General features: G+C 42.2%; 1 protein-coding gene across 13 annotated transcripts in view; it reads left to right on the forward strand.

The window, feature by feature from the left end:
• Nucleotides 1-22745, forward strand: part of CADPS (calcium dependent secretion activator) — a 499139-nt gene that overhangs the window by 329290 nt on the left and 147104 nt on the right. For all 13 annotated transcript variants that reach the window (XM_053599820.1, XM_053599828.1, XM_053599822.1 and 10 more), the window contains exons 10-11: nt 3116-3224; nt 11290-11502. In XM_053599820.1, coding sequence (XP_053455795.1) covers nt 3116-3224; nt 11290-11502 — 322 coding nt within the window. The remainder of the gene's footprint in view (nt 1-3115; nt 3225-11289; nt 11503-22745) is intronic.

Genomic DNA, 22745 nt, shown 5'->3' on the forward strand with positions numbered 1-22745 from the left:
GGAAGGGAGAAAGATTATTTCAAAGTACTTTCTCATTTAAACAAGTGGTTGGAATTAAGCTAAGGGATTCTTTGTGTATTTGAGGTCCAGCTGCCTTTACAGTAAAACCATGAGTCATGTACCTTCAGAAGTTCCAACAGTCTATCCCATTATTGCCTGAGAAAGTACCTACCCTTTGAAAATACCAATGATGGTAAAAAGCGAGTCCTTCAAGTCCTCTGTCCAAAGTGAACTTTCAGATGTCTGCTGGTCACTTGAGATCACTGGGCCTCGGTTTCTGTTGTTCTATGCTAAGCGTTCTGACTTTCATGGCCAACTTTCTCACTTCCTGGCTTCTGACATGTATTCCAGGCTCGGCCATCCCTTTATTACAAGAATGCTTCCTGCCTCAGTAAGTTTTTATCAAAATAGAATTTTAAAAGACTTCTACTATGACAGGGAAACATGCATTTCATTGGGGATAGTTTTCTTTAGTGTGGTCTTGTGAAAGTTTAAAAATAATTTTAAGTTCCCCAAATTTTACTGTTCCCACACCTTATCAGCACTCTATAAAAACTGAGGTCCCCCAAGCTCGCAATAATTGGAATCATTGAAAGAGAAATAATTCCTTCTCCCCATCTTTTATTTCCCTAAAATAAGCTGCCAAATCCTAAATCAAAATGCTCCTTAAAACCCAATTCAAGTTTATTTACCAACTCAAACAAATTTGGTTTGTTGGGAATAATTTCAGCAATATAACCAGAAGAGGGCATCAGCACACAGCGTTCCAAGAAGCAAGCTTCTAAAATAGAAAAGGAAAAAAAAAAATCAAAAAGCCCCAATCGTGTAGTAATAGTAAATGCATGAATCTTGAAATAACATCCTTCTGTTGTGATATTTTTCTGATCTCAAGTGAGTATCAGCAACTCTCGGTTTGGCTAATCACATTAACAAACTATGTCATCTCTCACTGTTGCCAGATGAGAAATACCAGGTAAAAAACATCACCATGAGACCCTTTCTGCAATATCTATGATCACTGTCCTGTGGTCAAGGAATCTGTTATCCATCTGACCAATAACAGGTTGAATTTAACACCAGCTGCTGTGCGGGGAGTGACATAGTATATTTTGGGGGTAAACACCTCTTTATTGGATTTTATATTTATATACTTGAACCAAACAGATTCAATTAGTGAAAGCTCATTATAATGTGAATATTGCTGATGGGGGTTCTGAAAGTCAGAACGCTTAGCATAGAACATCAGAAACCGAGATCCAGTGATCTCAAGTGACCAGCAGACATCTGAAAGTTCACTTTGGACAGAAGGCTTAAAGGACTCGCTTTTTACCATCATTAATATTTTCAAAGGGTAAGTACTTTCTCAGGTAATAATGGGATAGCCTGTCGGAACTTCTGAAGGTACATGACTCATGGTTTTACTGTAAAGGCAGCTGGACCTCAAATATACAAAGAATCCCAACCACTTGTTTAAAAACAACCAAGATGTATGACTCCCTAGACCTTCATTCAAAGGATTTAGACTTCAGTGAGCAAACACACCTACTGAGCTACCCTGCATGTGAATGTCAGCGTCAAATGCAAGGAGGAGGTTGATATAAGTGCATACACTGAGTGTTTGGTCTGTGGGTATCACCCATGATGTGTCAGGCTCAGTTAGTCCTCCAGCCACAAGATGTGGATAAAATGCAGGTAAGGACTTTGAGGCTTAGAGAGGGGATAGCTTATCTGAGCTGGGATGGGACCCCAGGCCCATGGGAACCCCCACTTGTACTCTGAACCTTCCATTTTAGAAGAAGAGAATGTAATCTGTGGTTCTGCTTATTACAAAAAATTAACACATGTTCCCTTGTGAAAATACTCCTAGCGACCTGGCCTCGCAATGGAAGTTCTCCAAACCCTATCTATGCGCTATAAAGAAAACCAGGGTGGGTGGTTAAGTTTTCATCAGGAACCAACAGAGGGCAGCAACCAACCACCAAAACCTCCTGTGGCCAGCCTTCATCTCTCCACGGACCTCCAAGCCTTGCACCGCGCTGGAGAAGGGTGTAGGCCTCAAGAATGCCAATTTCTTATAGAGGAGACTAAAAATGTCCTCAGCTGGGATGAAAGTTCACTTAGAGAATGTCTCTTTTAATAAAGGGAACTAAGGCATTTGACATCGTGGATAGTAAACATGCCCGAGAGCCTTTAGCTCAAAGTTGGGCGGATTCTTGCTTTGTGCAGCCTCCTTGCAGATGAGCTGGATGCAGAAATGCTAAGTCTACAGGCTGGTCTAGATGCATGGTGGCAACAGGGTCCTGAAGGCAGGCCTGCAGCTGCCAGCACCCACCCTGCCCTGGCAGGGATCCTGTCGATAGAGTGAGGGCTGCCACTTAGGGCACCAGTGACAATGGCCATGCCATTGGGAGCTGAGGATTGCTCTACTGTGACTGGCACCTAGCGATGGAGTGCTCATTGCTTGTGACAGCATGTCATTCCTACACTTGTCTGAGATGAAGGAAAGACTTTTAAAGCAACGAAAAGCACTCCTTCAGTGGGAGGAGGGCAGGGGGAGGGGGACACAGTGTGCAGCTTGATGCCAAGCAAAATGCTACAAAAAACAAAATACTAGAATAAAAAGGCACAAGCAAATGAATGTCTAGTAGTCTCTAACTTTGGACCAAAGGGTCCATGTAATATCTGCAAGCATAGCAGTCTCAGCCAGGGCCATGCTCATATTCCGCAGAACCTATAAAATTGTCACCAACCTACAAAAATGGCAATCACATTTAAGCTTAACCTGGCTTTAACAACAGTAATAGTTATAATAGCTAACACCTATTGAGCACTTACTAAGTGCCAGGAATAGATTCCAAGTATATTCCATGTGTATACTCATTCAATCCTACAGTAAGCCAGTAACGTAAGTTCTAAGTTTATATCCACCCTACAGATGAGGTAACAGAGGACCCTAGAGGCTAAATAACTTCTCAAATCCACACAGCCGAGAGAGAGCAAAACTCAATTTGAACCCAGCCACTGAGTGCAGAGCCTCAAGGGTTCAATGGGGAGGGTTTCTTTGGGGAAAACAAGCTCTTGGGGACCAACCTCACCCCCTGCTCTTCCTCACCAGGTGAGTCAGTACACGTTTGCCATGTGCAGTTACCGGGAGAAGAAAGCCGAGCCTCAGGAACTCCTGCAGCTGGATGGCTACACTGTGGATTACACCGACCCCCAGCCAGGTATCCTCCTGCCCGTTAGGCCATGAGCCCAGAAAACTCTCACCCTTCCCAAATCAATGGTCAACTAATATTTGCTGGGCATTTACTCCAGGCTAGGGACAAGGCCCCTTCATTTACTGAGGGTTTCCCCCGTGACCACGACAGCCACAGTCCTTGATCTCATGAGTCACCATCCTGGTTGATTAAATGTCATCCCAACCTAGGGCCTAGGGCTTTGGTTTTGACTCAAAGGATTCTCTGGTTTAAAAGCAAAAAGAAGAAATAAAGTATTTTTCTTTTGCATGCCTATACCCACATTAAATATGGACTTTACCATACAAAGTTTAAAAATAACTTCTGAGAAAGAAGGTCTGACACGTGCACTAAGGAATAGGTCTGTGTGTGTGTGTGTGTGTGTGTGTTGTTTTCGCCAGTGAGGTGTGGGTGTGGCAGATTTTGTCTCCGTGACTGAATGAGCCTGTCCTATGCATCCATATTCCCCAGCTATGGTTAAGAGCTCATAAGGCTAGCCGACGCCACTTAAATGTCTTTTTTCCTAAGAAGACACCGATCCACAAGCATAGACACTGGGATCCCGAGCCTTATGTAGCAAAGAGAGCCACGCAAATGGTGGGATTGCTTGTAAGTTCTACATTGCCCAAGTTCTACATCCTGCCCGCTCGCACCTCTCCCCCCACCCATTTATCTTTTTCCCAGAAAAAGAAATAGAAATCAGCCTCAAAGAACCTTCAAAGTGAAGGGGGGTGCGAAATCATTTCAGCATATTAATGAACAACAAGCACCAACAGCCCTCTCCTGGAGAAGTTTATTTTTATGCCAAATCTGCACAAGGAAAGCATTTCCAACCATACTGCATTATTTGGCCCAAAACCTTTTTTTCTACTCCCATATTGCTCTTCCACATGCAACAAAATACACAGAAAAGAAAAACAGAGTTTGAGAGAAGATGGGGTGTTAACCTGAAAAGGTGTGATAGGGAAGGCCCTGGGCCCAGCCCATGTAGGAAAATTAGCACCCTGAGCTGTCGTGACTTGGAGCAGCCCCACTCGGCAGACGTCATTTGCATCCCCCTAGACTATAATACAGAACTGACCACATAGGCGTAAAGGAAAAGCTCTGTCTGGAAATCTTTCATATTGAGTAGAAGCTACGAGTTTGAAAGAAACAATTTCAAGCACTATTGAATGACGGGGCGTCTCCATTGAGATTCACCTTTAGGATGTTCTGTAATGGTTCGCGTCCTTCCTTCCCAAGTCATTGGGTTGCCTTCAAAATCAGCTGGAAGTGGTGGCTCACAACTGTAATCCTAGCACTCTGGGAGGCTGAGGCAGGTGGATGGCTTGAGCTCAGGAGTTCAAGGTCAGCCTGAGCAAGAGTGAGACCCCCCTCCTGAAAGCAGAAAAAATAGCTGGGCATTGTGGCAGGTGCCTGTAGTCCCAGCTACTCGGGAGGCTTAAGCAAAAGGATCACTTGAGCCCAGGAGTTTGAGGTTGCTTGTGAGCTACGACGCCACAGCACTCTACCCAGGGTGACAGAATGAGTCTCTGTCTCAAATAAACAAAATAAAAAAGAAATAGATCCAGTCATTCCTAAGACCTACTTTGTAAAGTGGGAGACTGAAGGGCCGATCTGAGAAGGAAAACCAGTACCATCTTACAACAGCGATTCCTTTTGAGCCAGTTCCCTCCTCCTTTCCTTCTATGTAATTGCCTTTAGCCCTCACCATAGTCCCACACATGGATAGGACCAGGATCATCAGCCCATTTTGTAAAGGGAGAAAACAGATTTTGAGAGGTCACAGGCTATTGCTCAAGGCTGCCTGGTGGCCAGGCTGGAACTCACGTGAGCAGCTATAGCAAAGTTATGGTTATTTCATTAGACAAAAGCAGAAGCAGGGAGAGTGATCCTTTTCGCACACGTAAGGAATGACCTCAAGAGTATTTCTAAAGCTTCTTTTACTTCTTTTTACATCAATCCCATTGGGTATAGTTTATAAATTCCTTTACTAAAGACATAAATGGAAAGATGTAAAATGTAATTTGATTTTATGTTCTTGAGAATAGTAAGCAGCTTCTTCTTTCTGTCTTCCCACGTGCTAAGTTTTATTTATTTCCCAAGTAATATTTGATTAAAAATGGAGACTTAAATATTCTCACTTGCCACAGGAAAAGTCTAACTCAGAATTTCTTTTTTTTTTTTGGCCGGGGCTGGGTTTGAACCCGCCACCTCCGGCATACGGCGCCCTACCCCTTGAGTCACAGGCGCCGCCCTAACTCAGAATTTCTTAAAGAGTGCTTTGTTAAGAGCAAAAGTTTCTGAGCCCCACTCCTAACCTGTGACCCAGAAGGAGGAAGGGCAGATCCTCTTATGTCATCACTAAGCAGCATAGCAGATTCCTGTGCGCAGTAAAGTCTGTGGACTGGAGAGCTGAGCAGTGCACAGTTTAGCTGATGCCCTCAAAGATGTGAGGAGTCTCTGCTGGGGTGCTGCTCTCTGCTGGGGTGACAATGGAGAAGACGTATCAGGCTGCCTCTTTCCTCTCCTACCCTTGGCTTTATCTGGGTTATCAATGGACCCCAGTGGTGGCTGTGTTTATGGGCTAAGTACCCTTGTAGCCCAGTCCTCTCCACCATGGGAGAGAGGGACGAAACTGGACGCCCTTGATTTAGTATCAGCCTGGGATCCAGGTAGTCTATTAGACACATGTATTTGTGTCATAAAACTCTACTGATTGAGTCATTGAAATGTTAATTTGGAGAACTGGTAAATGACCCCATGTAAGTTTTACTTACAAGCTAAACTAAACTAAAAATGAAAATGTGCTTTGGAGAGTATGCAACAATCTCTCAGTTCCTATTAGATTGAGTAATTAAACCTTCAAATACAAGGATATTCATCTACAATAATTCAGTGGCACAATTTATCAAATTAATTAATCTTAGACAACTCATTGAGACCTCTCTTACACCTGTAAATAGAGCACAGCCAAGCAAGTGGTTAGAACAGCAATCTGTCCCTGTAGGGAGCTGGACAGCATTCCCTGGCCTGGTCTGTTTCCCTGTGTCCCCAGCCGAGTCCTCCTGCTCTTGACAGGTCAGTACCTGCAGGACTGTGCTCATCCCCTCCACGGAGAGCCCAAGCAGTGTCACACTTCACACTGGGCCGGTTCCATCCCCAGGCCTTGCTGGTTTTCTGAGACTCTGCTGCCCTGGCGGCTCGTGTGAATGTTCACTCTGCTCTCTCCTCTCTCGCTCCTCTCCAGCTCGTAGCTCTTCTCCCTCCTCCATACCCTCAGTGGCGTGCCCTCAGCTTCTCCTGCTTTCTGAAAAATTTTTGTTGCTCTCTGCTGCTGTCCTTGCCGCTGCTGCTATTGCTTTAGATATTTCTCTTTGCCTTGCTCACTCCACAATTAAGTTTCATTCCACTGTTAATAACGATGCTTCTACCTGGGCTCGGTGGCTCACGCCTGTAATCCGAGCACTCTGGGAACCTGAGACAGGTGGATCGCTTGAGCTCAGGAGTTTGAGACCAGCCTGAACAAGAGTGAGATCCCATCTCTACTAAAAATAGAAAAATGAGCTGGGTGTGGTGGCAAGTGCCTGTAATCCCAGCTACTCGGGAGGCTGAGGCAGGAGGGTTGCTCAAGCCTAAGACTTTGAGGTCTCTGCGAGCTATGGTGCCACAGCACTCTTCCCAGGGCAACAAAGTGAGACTCTGTCTCAAAATAATAACAACAACAATAACAACAACTTGGGCTGCGCCTGTGGCTCAGTGAGTAGGGCGCCAGCCCCATATACTGATGGTGGCGGGTTCAAACGCAGCCCTGGCCAAACTGCAACAAAAAAATAGCCGGGCGTTGTGGCGGGCGCCTGTAGTCCCAGCTGCTTGGGAGGCTGAGGCAAGAGAATCGCGTAAGCCCAAGAGCTGGAGGTTGCTGTGAGCCGTGTGATGCCACGGCACTCTACCAAGGGCAGTAAAGTGAGACTCTGTCTCTACAAAAAAAAAAACAAAACAATAACAACAACCCTTCCGAGAGCTGTTTGTATTTGCCAGTTCATGGTGTTCAGACTTTGTAGCAATAGAGGTCAGCAGTTCCAGTTGTCAGCTCTGGAGCCAAACAGTCAAGGTTAGAAGCACGGCCCTGATACATACAGATCAGCTTTGTGTCCAGGAGCTTAGTTATCACCTCTACATGACTCAGTTTGCTTATCTGCAAAATGGGAATAATAGTGCTTAAATCATAGTGTCATTTGAAGGATTAAAACATTGAAAAATTCTTAGCATCTATTTCTACCCATGAATGATTATAGAGGAGAGGTCTCTCTGTTTCCCAAGGTAATCCCACGAATGGGCTTTTGGTCCAGGTACACAGTATCCCCATTCCCAGCAGCAAGCCCTGGGAAAGAGACAGGCAGGGTGGCGGTATAAGTGCCCTCCCTGTAATGTCTGTCCTGGAATCCCTTACCTGTAACAAAGTAGCTAAGTTGACCATGAAAGGGGACTGCAGAAAGGTCTGCTGACACCCCTCTTCCCTTTAACTCCTTAGGGCTCACTTTTTAAGCTTAAAGCATCTCTCAAAGATTTTATTCCTCCTCCCTTCTCTGCCAGAACTTTCATTTTTATTGTGCCATCCATTAAGTTCAGCAGGTTTTCCCAGCTTGCTAACTACACATCTTCCTACGTAAATTACACATTTTAAAACCTTCCATAAGAAATGAGGGGCGGCACCTGTGGCTCAGTTGGTAGGGCGCCGGCCCCATATACGGAGGGTGGCGGGTTCAAACCCGGCCCCGGCTGAACTGCAATCAAGAGAATAGCTGGGCGTTGTGGCGGGCGCCTGTAGTCCCAGCTACTCGGGAGGCTGAGGCGAGAGAATCACTTAAGCCCAGGAGTTGGAGGTTGCTGTTAGCTGTGTGATGCCACGGCACTCTACCGAGGGCCATAAAGTGAGACTCTGTCTCTACAAAAAAAAAAAAAAGAAATGAGACAAAATAGGGTGGTGCCTGTGGCTCAGTGGGCAGGGCACTGGCCCCATATACCGAGAGTGGTGGGTTCAAACCCAGCCCCAGCCAAACTGCAACAAAAAAATAGCCGGGCGTTGTGGTGGACGCCTGTAGTCCCAGCTGCTCGGGAGGGTGAGGCAAGGGAATTGCCTAAGCAGGAGTTGGAGGTTGCTGTGGGCTGTGTGATGCCCTGGAACTCTACCGAGGGCGATAAAGTGAGACTCTGTCTCTATAAAAAAAAAAAAGAAAGAAAGAAATGAGACAAGATAGTCCCTGGTAATTATAACCACCAAAAAGCTTTCATATAATAAACTCCCCATATAAAGAAGGGATTCATTATCCCCTATCCCTGGCTACTCTAAATCAAAACTACCAAGATAGACCTGCTCTTGCAGAATGGACACCTCAATTAATGTTGTCACCATAATGAACAAGTCATAATGTCACCAGAAATTTTTTTCCAACAAGTGTTATTGACTGGACTTCATTGGAAATTTAAAGTTGCTAATCATTCATTCATTCTCTCAGTTTCTAACTAAGAGTTGAGGAGATGATCTGCTGAAGATCTGCAGTCATACCAAGTAACCCAAAAGGCAGTTTCTAGATGTTGATGAACATGGTACAGCACTGGCCTACCTCTCTAAATTTTAACCTCGAGAACTGCCTGTGAAAAAAAGATAGGTCTATAGCATCTTCATTTATTCAGCAGTTGTTTGTTGAGCACCTGCTATGTGCCACGCAGTTGCTAAGCACCAAGGATATAACACTGAACAAAAATTCCCAGTCCTTAAAGTAAATTCTGTAGTTTGCTAGAAGGTAATAAGAGCAATGTAGAAAAATGAAACAAGAGAGATAGGTAACAGCGTGTGGAGATCAGGGAAGGCCTCAACAAGAAAGTGACATTTAAGCAAAGATCTGAAGGGGTTAAGGTTAAGAAATGAGTCATGCCGATATCTGGAAGAAGGGTGTTCCAGGCACAGATAACAGCGAGAGCAAAGGTCCTGAGGTGAGAATATCTAGAGTGTCTTGAGTATGTAAGGAACAGCAAGAGGTCAATGTGGCTTCAGTGAAGAAAGTATGTGCATGCAGAGGGGAAGAGAGTACTCGGAGAGGAGGTGAGAGGTGTGGAGGGCCGGTTCATGGAGGACCCTGCAGACCTTGTCAGAACCTTGGCTTTTCCACTGAGTAGAATGCAGAGGCTTGGCAGGTTTTGAGCAGAAGAGTGACATGACTTGACTCTTGTGCTGTATCAACCGCTGAGCACCATGTAAGAAGTGACTATTGAAAATGAGGATGGAGGCAGTCAGAGAAAATCATGGCCGGGTGCAGGGGGGTGTCACTGGAGGTGGACAAAACAATTAAACCTGGTAGTGTCCTGAAGGTGGAAACATCTGAATTTCAGGACTCACTGGAAGTGGACAGTAAGGGAAAGTGAAGAGTCCAAACCGACCCCACGATTGTGGCATTAAGCACCTAGAGAATGGGGCTCAGGTTTCCTGAGATGGAAAGGAGGGATGCGGTGTTGAGCGTGACACTGTTGAGTATGACAGGCTTGGGATGTGTACTGGATATCCAGGGGTCAACTAGGGTTCAAGAAAGCCATTAGGCATTCAGGTCTGGACTTCAGCGACAAGGTCCAGGGGGAGGTAGACACGTGAGAACCATTGGCAAATTCGTGGCATTTAAAGGCCGGAGGGTAATCACCAAGGGAGAGAGGGCAGATAAAGAAGAGAAGAAGTGTAAGGTCAGAATTTCAGGATGCTCCAACATTTAAAAGTCAAGAGGAGGAAGAGGAACCAGCAAACAAGACTGAGAAGCAGCAGTGGCCAGGAAGGAAGGAGGAAAATCAGATTTTCAGGAAGCTAAGTAAAGAAATTATTTTAGCCCAGGCTCAGTGGCTCATGCCTTTAATCCTAGCACTTTGAGAGGTGAAGATGGGGAAGAGCTTGAGGCCAGGAGTTTAAGATAGGCAATAGTCAGACCCTGTCTCTACAAAGAATAGAAAAATTAGCCAGGTAATAGAAAATTACCTACCACATTGCGGTAGGTGCCTCTTGTCCCAGCTACTCAGGAGGCTGAGGCAAGAGGATCACTTGAGTCCAGAAGGTTGAGGCTGCTGTGAGCTATAAGGCCACTGCTCTCTTGCTCAGGTGATAGAGTGAGACTCTGTTTCAAAAAATGAAAAGAAAAGAAAGGAGAGTACAGTAGAACCTCCATAGCTGAGCACCTCCCTACATTGACGGCCTCTTTAAGTTGACCTAATTTCATAGACTGGACATGCACCACATGGACTCAATGGAAGATCCTCATGTTGACAGCCTTTGTGCATTGACCAGTATGTTACAGTCCCTTGGATAGTCACATTCTCCGTTGTGAAGGGAAGGGAGTGAGTGTCACATGCTGCTGATATGTCAGCGATCACATCAAATAAGGACTTGGAATTGATCATTGGATTCAGCAACGTGAAGGTCTTTGGTGACCTAGAGAAGTTTCCGTGGGGCAGCAGCTTGATTGGAGGTGCTGGAAGGCAGCACTGGAGACAGACCCTTGTTACTCAAAGTGTGGTCCTTGGGTGGGCACTTGTCTGCCCAGGGAGCTTGTTGGAAATGCTGAGTCTCACCCTCCAGTCTAGACTTCAGAAGCTGCATTTTAACAAGGTTCCCCAGGGGATTCATATGGGAACTAAAATTTGAGAAGCCTAAGTAGAGAGCTCCCTTTCAATGTAAAGGAGAACAGCTGAAGGGAGAGGTGGGGTAAATAGAGGTTGTTTGCTTGTTTGTTTCTAAAGATGAGAAAACAAATAGCACATTTACAGGCAGATGTTTCCCTAGCCAGCAGCAGCCTGTTGAGAGTTCTGTCCCCAGCAGGACAAAAAGAGACAAAAGCCAGGCTCAGAAATGCCTCTTTAACATCAGGGTCACCTCTGTGGCCAAGTGAGTCTCAGACTTCCCATCCTGGATGAGTTACTTTTCCTCTCCTCCAGCCCTAGACAAAGCAGCAGAAACAGCTTTCCTAAGGGCTGAGTCCTGCTTAATAGATGCTGTGACTTTCTTTTCTCCCAGGTTTGGAGGGTGGCCGAGCCTTCTTCAATGCAGTCAAGGAAGGAGACACGGTGATATTTGCGAGTGACGATGAACAAGATCGTATCCTGTGGGTCCAAGCCATGTATCGGGCTACGGGGCAGTCACACAAGCCCGTACCCCCGACCCAAGTCCAGAAACTCAATGCCAAGGGAGGGAACGTGCCTCAGCTGGATGCCCCCATCTCTCAATTTTGTAAGTAAATATGCCATTTTTTAAAAAATAGCCCTGTAGCGTAAAGTAAATCTTCCAAAGTTGAATTAGAAAATCTTCTTGCTTTTATATTTAAGGTTCATGAAGTCCTATTTGCTCAAAACATCCAGTGAATTCAGAGGGAAAGTTGGGACAAAGTGTTAGCTGAAAGTAATTTTAAAGTGCAATACTTGACACTCTCCCCCAAGGACTGCACAAAGGAAAGTATATTTTAGGTGGCTTTTCGTCTCTTTATTTTGGAGAGAGTTTGGAATTCACAGCCAAACATGTATTTGTTTGAGTCCTTCAAAGATTAGTAGATTATGTACGTCCTTGGTTCATTTCTTCCTATTAAAAGTACTTTAAAAATAGGGTTGATTTGAAAGAAACTTAAATCTGCAATTTAGAACCATTTAAAAATAAATGATGACATTATCACATGCAGCAAAAAAAAAAAAAGAAAAAAAAAACAAAACATGGTACCTAAGATCCCATTCTGAGCTAAAATATCAGAGATCCAAAAATGAAACCATCTCCTTTAACAGCCCTCGTTCATATTCTAGGGTTTTTTCCTCTTCTTACCTCTGCATCCATTTAATTTCTTGCTACCTAAAATGACTTTTATCTCCCAACACATACAGGGTACGGGGAAAGCTAAGATATGCTTGGAAAGGTTTATTAAAACAAAGAAAATGGCGACAGAAAGCATCAAATTAGGTAATTCGTTTTAGTTTCAAACATTCACCCTAAATAGAGACTTTTGCCTCACCCTGAATATGGACTCTATTAGAGATAGCTCAGATACAAGTCATTTTTACCAGTAATCGTGGTGATGCCTTCCTTTAGTATGCAACCGACTCATTGAGTCTAGTGCACTGAGCAATTGCCCAGAGACAAGACAGGCAGATGAGGTCTCTGCTCTCCTAATACGTACGTTGCAGCAAAGGAATCTGGACAGCAAATGAGTCAACAGGTAAATAAGATAGATTCAGACACTAGTAAATACCATGAAGAATGTCACATAGTAGGGACTGAGAGGAGAGTCCAGGACATTATTATATGATCAAAGAAGCCTTCTCTTTAAGGCCAGGCACTGTGGCTCACGCCTTTAATCCCGGGACTCTGGGAAGCCGAGGCAGGTGGATTGCCTGAGCTCACAGGTTTGAGACCAGCCTGAGCCAGAGCAAGACCCCATCTCTAAAAATAGCCAAGCATTGTGAGGAGTGCCTGTAGTCTATTCAGGAGGCTGAGGCAAGAGGATAGCTTGAGGCCAAGAGTTTGAGGTTGCTGTGAGCTGTGACACCATGGTACTCAACTGAGGGTGACAAAGTGAAACTGTCTCAAAAAAAAAAACAAAACTTCTCTGAGTTTGTACCTAAATGGTAAGGAGTCGGCCTGCAAATATTTCAGGAAAGGGAATTATAGCAGAAAGAAAGCAAGCACAAAAGCTCCAAAGCAGAGCCTTCACCTGTTCACCTCTAGCCCCTTACCCTACAGTCGCTCCTCTGTAGCTCTAAGCAAAATGTGAATGGGGATCCCACTGTGATGTTCCACTGCTGTCTGACAAGATTGTGTTCTTAAAACTTGCAGCACCCTTGCTGATGATGAAATACAGCATATTAGGAGATAGCAAACACCTAATGAAATTAATGAATTCCATTAATCAAAGTCCACACCAGGCACAGTGCTCTGTAATCCCAACACTCTAGGAGGCCAGGGCAGGATGACCCCTTGAGCTCAAGAGTTTTGAGACCAGCCTGAGCAAGAGCGAGGACCCCATCTCTACTAAAAAGAAAAAAATTAGCCAGGCATTTTGGTGGACACCTATAGTCTTAGCTATTCAGAGGTTGAGAGGCAGGAGGATGGCTTGAGACCAGGAGTCTGAGGTTGCTGTGAGCTAGGCTGAGGACACAGCATTCTAGCCCAGGTGACATAGTGACACTCTTATCTCAAAAAAAGTCAAAAAGTCTAATATTAATGGTTTCTAAAAGGAAGACGCATGCCTTTGTGGGACATTATAAAAAACCACACAATCACTATGAGCTTCCTCATGGAAAATCATGAAAGAATAAGCAAGGGATTGAGGTGAGAAGGGCCAGCCTGCCTGCCTGCCCACAGCCACCACCACGCTCCCCTTTGAACATCTTCCGGAACCTGGGTTGATCTGAGAACAATAAAGAGAGCAACAGTCATTAGTTGAAATAAAGCATACCCAATATGTGTTTGATTTTTTCTAAAACAACTGGGTGGCGGGATCCCTTTCTCCCCCTTGCCTGGAACACTCCTTTGTAATGCATTTGGAGAGAACATATCCTATCATATTCGCCTGAAGGGGAATTATCTGCATATTAGAAAAAGAGATTCTAGATATAATCACCATCCAAATCAACCTCATAAAGCATATATATCAAGTGATATTTGGAAAATACTGGTCTTATTTCCAAATAATCTCCATTTCTTCTAAAGTCATTTCACCTTACATTCAGTGTGTCTCTGTCCTATCATCTGCCCAGATTAAGAAATTGCTACCTGGTTTGCGATGAGCCCCAACTCTTCTTCACTCATGTAGGGAAGAGGAAGGACATTGAGGTATAAAATTAAACGGAGACCAGATACTGAGTAAAACAGAAAGAGACTCCTGAGTCAGATTTTCCTCTGAAGGTAGGATTCATTTAGTTATGAAACAAAAATGCTGGTCATGACTCGGCATCCATAGCTCAGTGAGTAGGGCGCCAGCCACATATGCTGAGGCTGGCAAGTTTGAGCCCAGCACCAACCTGCTAAACGACAATGACAACTGCAACCAAAAAATGGCCGGGCATTGTGGCAGGCGCTTGTAGTCCCAGCTACTTGGGAGGCTGAGGCAAGAGAATTGCTTGAGCGTGAGAATTTGAGGTTGTTGTGAGCTGCGATGCCACAGCACTTGACTGAGGGCAACATAGTGAGATTTTATCTCAAAACAAAACAACAACAACAAAAAAATGCTGGTTTTAGGTATCAACAGAAAGATTCAACTGAATATACGCAGCTTTGTGTTATGTTACCCTAGGGAACTTTTGTTAAATGGGGCATCCAAAGCAAAATCCTAAGGGTTAGAATGTGGAGGGTATATAATATAATCCTTAGAGAATATGTGAAATAAGCTAAGAGATAAGTGAGAATGCACATTTCTGGGGTTCATCAGTACCTGGTGGTAGATCCACCTTCTCCTCTTTGTATGCTGAACCACTGCCCAGAAATAGGGGGGGTCTCCAGAGAGTGTGAAGCCCTTCCACAGCTACCAGGTTCCATAAAAACAAGGCCACCACAATCACCCATGTACAGATTGTATACCATAGCAGGTGCCTTTCACAGAGACAAAAATATGAATGGTACCCATTGAGTTGTGCAGTGCCCCACCTACACAACTGTACCCAGTGGTTCTATATATGGTGATCCTTACCCAGAGCTTCAGTCTAATAATGCTGATCCCAACAGAGCCATGGTTACTTTTTTACCCCTGAAGCAGAGCCTCAACACTGCTCCAAATTCTATCTATTGCTAGCATAGGCACTTAATAAAAACTCAGGCCAGAGTATCAAGAAGAATAGCTTTTCTCCCTGTAATTTAGAAAATAGCAAAGAAAACTAGTCAGGGTTTAGCCAGCCCAGACTTCTGTGCCTTAGCATGTGCAATTAGATATCTATTAAAAAAAAAAAATGAAAAAAATCAGAAAAGGAGCCAGTGTCGTGACCACATAAATGATCACGTGAGACCCGAGTGACAGTATGAGCTGCAGGAGGTGAGGCTAACCATAGGTGCAGGATAGCCCCGAGCACTTCTCACAGAGTCCTTTTATTGAGAAGATGCTTGATATTTAACATCAGCCTTACTGACACAGGACTGATCTTTGCTCCTCCGGGGGATTACTGAGTTATTTGGTGGCTTGCCTTGCAAGTCACAAGAGCTTTCAAGTCTTGCCAGGAAATTGTCTTGTTCTCAGCAATTCCTCAGATGAGTTATGATATTGGTGATGGTTATAGCAGGCATGATGTTCAATCCTCTATAAACCAGGAGGATTATGTTCCATGGTGTCATCGGGTAATTATATACCACAGGCAAATAAATAAGTAAATAAAATGATTAGGAATAACAGACTACAGTCCTCCTCGGTATCCATAGAGAACTGACTCCAGGATCCCCTGCAGATACCAAAATCTGTGGATGCTCAAGTCCCTGCTATAGAACAGAGTAGTATTTGCGTATAACCTGCACATATCCTCCCATACAGTCATCTGTAGATTACTTACACCACCGGGTGTCCATAAAGTTCACGTGCATTTCACATGAACTTTATGGACACCCGGTATAATGTAAGTGCTATGTAAATATTTGTTATACAATGTTGTTTAAGGAACAATGAAAGAAAAGTCTGTACATGTGCAGCACAGATGCGATTTTTTTTCAAATATTTTCAATCCACTATTGATCAGATCCCTGGATGCAGAGCCCATGGATACAGAGGGCTGACTATATACTCTAGTTTTTAGTGGTCTCTGCCACACAAGGCACTTATGATGGTTAGTTCACAACTCCTTCATGGCTGCTCTAAGTTGTTAAGTCCAAACCATTAGTGTTAAACAGATTGAATAATATATATGGGCAACTCAATCAAACCCACGGTGTCTTCATACTTACGGTAATCAACCCATCCTGGCTTGCCCAGGACTTCCCTCCTTTTAGCCCTGAATTACTATGTCTAGGAAACCCCTCTGTCCCAGGTATACCAGGAGAGGTTGGTCACCCAGGACCACGAAATGACAAACCATCATAACATAGTTATAAATAGTAAACGTTGGTCCTTCACTTCCATTTGGTTGTCAATCTATACACTGATTTATTTTAATTAAGTCACATCACAAAAATTAAGTCAGTCACAGATTCTCTAACTAACAAAATAAGTTTTTAAAAAATCAAGTATTGCATTTTAAAAAGGTTTCCTTGACTTCTAAAAGGTAAGGGTTATTGTTAAATACTTAACTCTATACACATCTCATTAAATCCTGTTTTTGAATTTGTTTGGAGGGCTTGCTGTTCTTGCTAGTGAATAATTTTTTACAACAGCTTTTCAATGGTTTAACATCAGAATAGCTTGGTTAATATTTACATGGTAGAGGAAAGCTACACAGAAAAGGGAAAGCAACCTAGAAATACCTGGGGGGTAGAAAAAATAAGCACTCCAGTCTTGTCATGCTTCTGTCTACTCGAGGGAAACTTGAGAATGGAGCATTTTATAGTTTGGAAAAACTTGGGAGTAATTGTGAGTTTATTTGGTTCTTTCTGAATTCAATTTAGCAGACTCCTTGGTACAGTTTTTATTTTTTGCAATTTCAAAAGCTCAATTTCGAAATAAAAAGACACGTCTAAAAAAGAGTAGAGCGGAGTTATTTATATGGAATTGTAAAATCTGGAAAAAAAAAATAGATCCTGCTATTCATTAGTTTGTGTGTGACTCTACAAAGATTTGGGGACGGTTCCGTCAACCTTTAAAAACTTTTTTGTTCTTTTGTAGTTTTTTTGTGCGTGTCGTTGTTGATTTAATTTTTTTCCTTTTTTGTAAAATTTTAAGAAATTAAATCATTACCAAGCTACACAACTTTTTGTAAACAAATACTTGCAATTCTCCAGTTTTTAAGACCAATGTTATTTACCTTGAAACTGATGTTCAAATCTGTAGTTGAGAGTTGTTGCCACAATTTATTATGCCAAGTGGCCTCTCTTTGAGACACTTTTTCCCTGTCCATAATATGTTAGAAGAACACTAAAAATCAGTATCTCCAGTCTCACTGGAATAGGGAAGAGGGAAAAGGGTTTTTTAAACTTGGACATTTGGTCAATGATTATTTAATATATCACGTGCAAAGAATCGTTTTAATGTCTGTTTCTCAACTATGATATCTGTTAATCACATCATAGATCCCCAAAGGTGGATGTTTTTGAGAACTGTTCTATTTTTGTTACCATCTGAGCAGTCTTTGAACAGTTAGAAGGATTATGGTTACTGTTGGTTTGGGGGAGGTTGATTTTGTTTTTTTGTTTTGTTTTGTTTAAGTTTTCTTGTTCAATCTTTGCTCGAACCCAAAAACTTGAGCTGCTAGGTTAGAACTCCTGTCTGCTTTCCTGAGCCTTGTTGCTAGTCTTTATGTTATTCTGGTTTGTTCCTTCTTACCCTGCTAACTTCTAGCTGGACTGAAGGGTAAGTGCTCCCCTATAGCTAGCACAGCTCAGATAATCAGACTAGATTATCTGACACCTGCAATGTGCTTCCCCCCTCTCCTCTTAAATCTTCCTCATGTCTAGACTTTATAGTAAAACTTTTCATGTTATTTTCCTGACCTTAGGTTTGAAATGTAAGCTTCTATACTGAAACTAGGATGCATGCGATGTGTGCATAATTGCCTCCTCTCCTTGGCTTTCATATTGGCATCAAATGATCCTCTCATAAAGCCAACCATGAACATCTCCTATTTTTTTTTTCATTCCAAGAATATTAATTAACCTCACAACAAAATGGCAAAGAATGCCTTTATTTCATGGAATTCACAGTTACCTGACTGCGTAATGCCTGAAAACAGATCATTTTGCACTCTGAAAATGTGTCGTTGCTGTTGTTTTTTCCTCTCCCATTCCAAAAATTCGAATGGTCAGTGTACCAATGGTGTGGTAACCATGAAAGCAAGCAGAGGGCGGAGGAAGAAACCCAAAAGTGTTAACTAAGCAAGACTTAAAGAGATTGCAAAATACAATTGAGAAAGTCAATGCGTTATTTGAACACTAAAGAATTGATTCTACCTGGCTTAAGGGTGTGCTTTAATAATATAAGACCCAATAAGAGAATTAATTTTAAAAGAAGAGCTACAGTACATGAGACTACCATTCACAACAATAGGAAATTAAGGACATGACTAAGTCCATGTCACCTATGGACAAACATCTTCAATCTACAGTCTCACGTGCCAAGGAGGGTTTTGACCTCTGGTCTCGAATGTTTTTCTGCTACTCCCCCTAGAATAATGACTATACTAACTCTTTTGACACCATTTGTATTCATATTAATTTTTGAATTATTAATCATATTCATTATTTTAAAAATACCCCTGTAAGGGAAAAAAAAAGAAACTTTAAGCCATCTGGAAAATCTTTCTCTTCACTATTCGAGTTATTGATAAAAAAAAGAATACACAATTTCTTATTTATTTAGGAAAAAGCTATCCACCAAAAATGGGTTGGGGGAAGACTTGGTGTTAAAGGAAGCTAGTGGTCAAGAGAGCAGGCAAATATGTATTGGAGTATTCTGAATGCTAATTTAGAAGAAGTAGGTCATATCATTTCTCCTGACCATTTAATGATAGTCCTTTCTTCAAATCCTTTTTGTTTCTCTCTTTAATTTGCTTTTTCTCCCTTTCTTCTTCTTCTTTTTTTTTTATTTTGCATAAATGTACCCCTGGCTAGCAGACAGACTTTTTCACCACTCCAAGCAGATACTTAATTTAACTTTACTTTCCTTTGAATGTCTGATGAGGCATTTTAAAAAGCTTACCATAGAATGTAAACTTAGTGGGAATTTAGAATTTTGCTATTTTCTTTTAAAGAATGAAAGAAAGGGTGGATGAGTAGCTGACTGAATGAATTCTGTTCTGAGTGAATTTACATGTATTTGCACAACAACGCATTGCTCTCCTAGTAGTTTTAAAATAGTTGTTTGCCTTCATTTTTTGCTATAGTTTTATCTCATGAGATTTTTGCTGTTATCTTCTTGTATTGTCAACTTGCACTTGCTATGTTGCAGGATGCAGTATCAAAGGATCAATTCAATGTCAACGTAATTTGCCTGGCCCAAAATCATACTGTAAATCCTACTCCTTCCATTGTAAAAGTAAACGACTTTTAAAAAAATAGACTCCCTTGGGCAGCGCCTGTGGCTCAAGGAGTAGGGTGCTGGTCCCATATGCGGGAGGTGGTGGGTTCAAACCCAGCCCCGGCCAAAAACCAAAAAAAAAAAAAAATAGACTCCCATGATCAGGTCTAAAATTTCCTAAACACCGTGATACAATCTAGTCCATAGTAAATGAAAGCTCATTTCCATGTTAACTACTTCAGATGCATTTAGCATGTGATTCACTAGTTAGATGAGTATTTTCACATCGTATAGTAAGACTTTTATATTACTTAGTACAGGAAATGTATTATTGCTCATGTTGGAGTAAACATAAAAATATAAAGTACTCTATAAATCAATTGAGAATGCAATAACCTCAGTAAAGAAAACTGTAAGTCATTTATTTGATTTGAGATCATTGGCATATCTCTATTATGATTTTTACTCAAAGCAACTGTCTTACAATGCATTAGAGAAATTAACATTGAAATAAACATTATATACTTATCCTCTTGGGGGTATTACCATGGTAGCTTTAAATTCAAGATTTCTACAAAATACAGTGTGGTCCTTGATAGCTTTCAAAAAGGCTCTCCTCTGTGGGCCATTCATGTTATCTTGCTTTAGTCCAAAGGACCGTGAAAGAATTAAGTTGTTTCTCAATTAAGTGGTCCACTGTATGCCTCTGGGCAGTAGGAGTGAGAGGACCAGTCTTTTGCTTACTGAGCAGAGCTCAGGCAGGGTACAACGTCCCCTGCTTACTTGACTATGCCAAGAAAAATTCTTCTAGAAAAATCTGTAAACAGCCAGCTGCCATCAATCATTGTCATTTCTTTATTTCATGTCTTCTGATGAGGCTGACTAGTGTCATTGTTCGTTATTGTCCAAACCATACATTCACTCTTGTACTGTCAAGCAGATATGACAAGCACACATTTTCCAGATAAGAAAGATACAAAGTCACCTTTTAATTTGCAGTTTGGGTTCACAGATGACTTTAGAGTTACATTAGCTATTCTCTTGCCTCTAGCATCCATCAGGAGTGGCAACAGCCATAACTGTGCTCTACATTTCAATGATAAAACAGCTTCCTCTTGCTTATTATAAAAAGAATTTATGAGAGAGAAGAGTCTCAGACAATTCATTAACAGTAATAATCATAATCTTCAACAGCAGAATTTTCTTCTTCACCAGCCCAAAAAAAGATCTGCAAAAATATAATATTACAAAATGAAAAAGGGATATTTGACCTTTTCGTCTTCAGTCTCTTAGCTGTTGGAAAATGGGGTAAATCTCAAGTTAAAATTAAAACTGCAAAAACCTACATTTATTTAGTAGACATTATTACAAACCTGTCTAAATATATATGTGTATATATATATATGTGTGTGTGTGTCAGAAATAAGATTGCATAAACGTGCTTGCTATGGAGATGTGATGAAGGATAGTACATGTGTTTCCATTTGTGAGGGAGGAAGAAAAGAATATCAAACATGAAATGATCTTAAATATCATGATCAATTAGAGAACAACAGAAGTGGCAGAGCAATCAAGTAGGGATCATATCACTTGAATTTTAATGAAGAAGATTAAATGAGTATAAAACACACATAATGGTATTACTTTAGGAATCAGTGTTTTCCCAATGCTCTTTAAATGCCAGACCAAAATTGTTTCCTGGCAACTCTGGAGTAAGGTGCAGACTAGTTTCTACTTGAAAGTACACCTGCCCTACATAAGTCTGTGTGTTCATCAGCCTGTTTCTGTGCCACGGATGCCATTGATAGGGATGTAGGTTTCATAATGTAGTACCAATAGCAGCTTTATTCAACCAAATTTAATGTGAAGTTAGTCTCCTATGCCTATGTCATAAAGGACTGCAAAATCCTTAAGCAGTTAATCCCAGAGGTGGAGCAGGTAGGATTGTTTGGAAGGTGTGTTGACTATGCCCTGGCTGCAGAGCCCATAGGCTCACGTAGGCTACTTTCAGCACATGAGCACTTGGAGCTCTTGGAGACCAAGCAGGACTTTGGAACTACTTCCTGGTTGAAGTTAGCTCTTAAAATATAGCCAATCCTTGATTTTTAAATAGAAGATAAAGAAAAAGATATAGTTAATAAAAAAGAGCATTAGTGTGCATCTCCCAAAGTGAGAGACAATCCAAGCGTCACTGGTGTTTTAAACAGCCACCCTACCCTCCTAATTCTACTTTGCTTAACCTAATGTTCAAATTCACTTTCATTCATTTGGCACATCCCAAATATTGGCAAAGGAAGTAATTCCCAAAATGTCCTGAATTTAGGAATTGACTCCCTTATACTTTGCTCTGGGCTGTTTTCCTTCTGCTAATATCAACATGGAAGTTTTTTTTTTTTTTTTTTCTTTAATCGACCAATTCCAATTGTTTGCATAGGGGTGGGAATGGAGTTGCAAGAAGCATTTATTTTTTAATGTTCGGCACTTGTAGAAGAACAGACCGGGGCAGTGCAAGAATGACTGTATGGTGTTGCTTGGGAGGCGCCCACAAGTTCTTTGAAACAGAATTTGGAACAGCTGGACCACTGCGGTGTTTTATTTTAAAATAGACAACATATGTAATGCATATGGTCCTAGGCATGTATGGAGACACAGGCAGACAATCTGAATGGTATCCAAAGACACCTGCACCTAGAATTCTGTTTCCTTCTATAAGATTTTTTTTCCCCTAAGAGCACATGTTCCCACTTTTGCAAGATACCATCTGAATCCCCATGTGTGTGACTCCTTAATAAAGTCAATGGGAAGTTTCCTGGGATGAAGGTGTCAGAGGAAGTCAGTTAATAACCACCCCCCAAGGACCTGGCTCCTCTAGGAAGTAATAGATCAGAAACTTGCCCTCAAGGGACATATTGTCTACTCAGGGATTCAATTGTAGGTCTGTGTCCTGACCACAGAGAATCTGGAACAGAACAAAACACAGAGATAGGACGGAGGAACTAGTGACACAGGGGCAGAAAAGAAACAGAAAGCAGAGAGACTGGGAAGGACTCCCACCTCGAAATGATACAGTTTAAGAAGCATGGAGGCGATGGAACATGATATAAATGCAGAGACTTCCTTGGCTTACTAACAACTTAAAACAAACTGGCTTTGCAAACACCAAGGAGCCTCCCAGTCTGCTCCTAGCTAACATTTACTGAGCCCTGACTGTGTGCCAGGCACCCAGGTGCTTTCGAAGCGCTTCTCATTAGATCCTCTCAACAGCCAGCGAAGGTAGACCAGAACGTACCATCTTAATGTACCAGTGAGGACAAGGGGGCTCAGAAACATTAAGCAACCCACCTCGTAT

This window comes from Nycticebus coucang, chromosome 8, assembly GCF_027406575.1.
Source record: "Nycticebus coucang isolate mNycCou1 chromosome 8, mNycCou1.pri, whole genome shotgun sequence".
Classification (NCBI taxonomy): domain Eukaryota; kingdom Metazoa; phylum Chordata; class Mammalia; order Primates; family Lorisidae; genus Nycticebus; species Nycticebus coucang.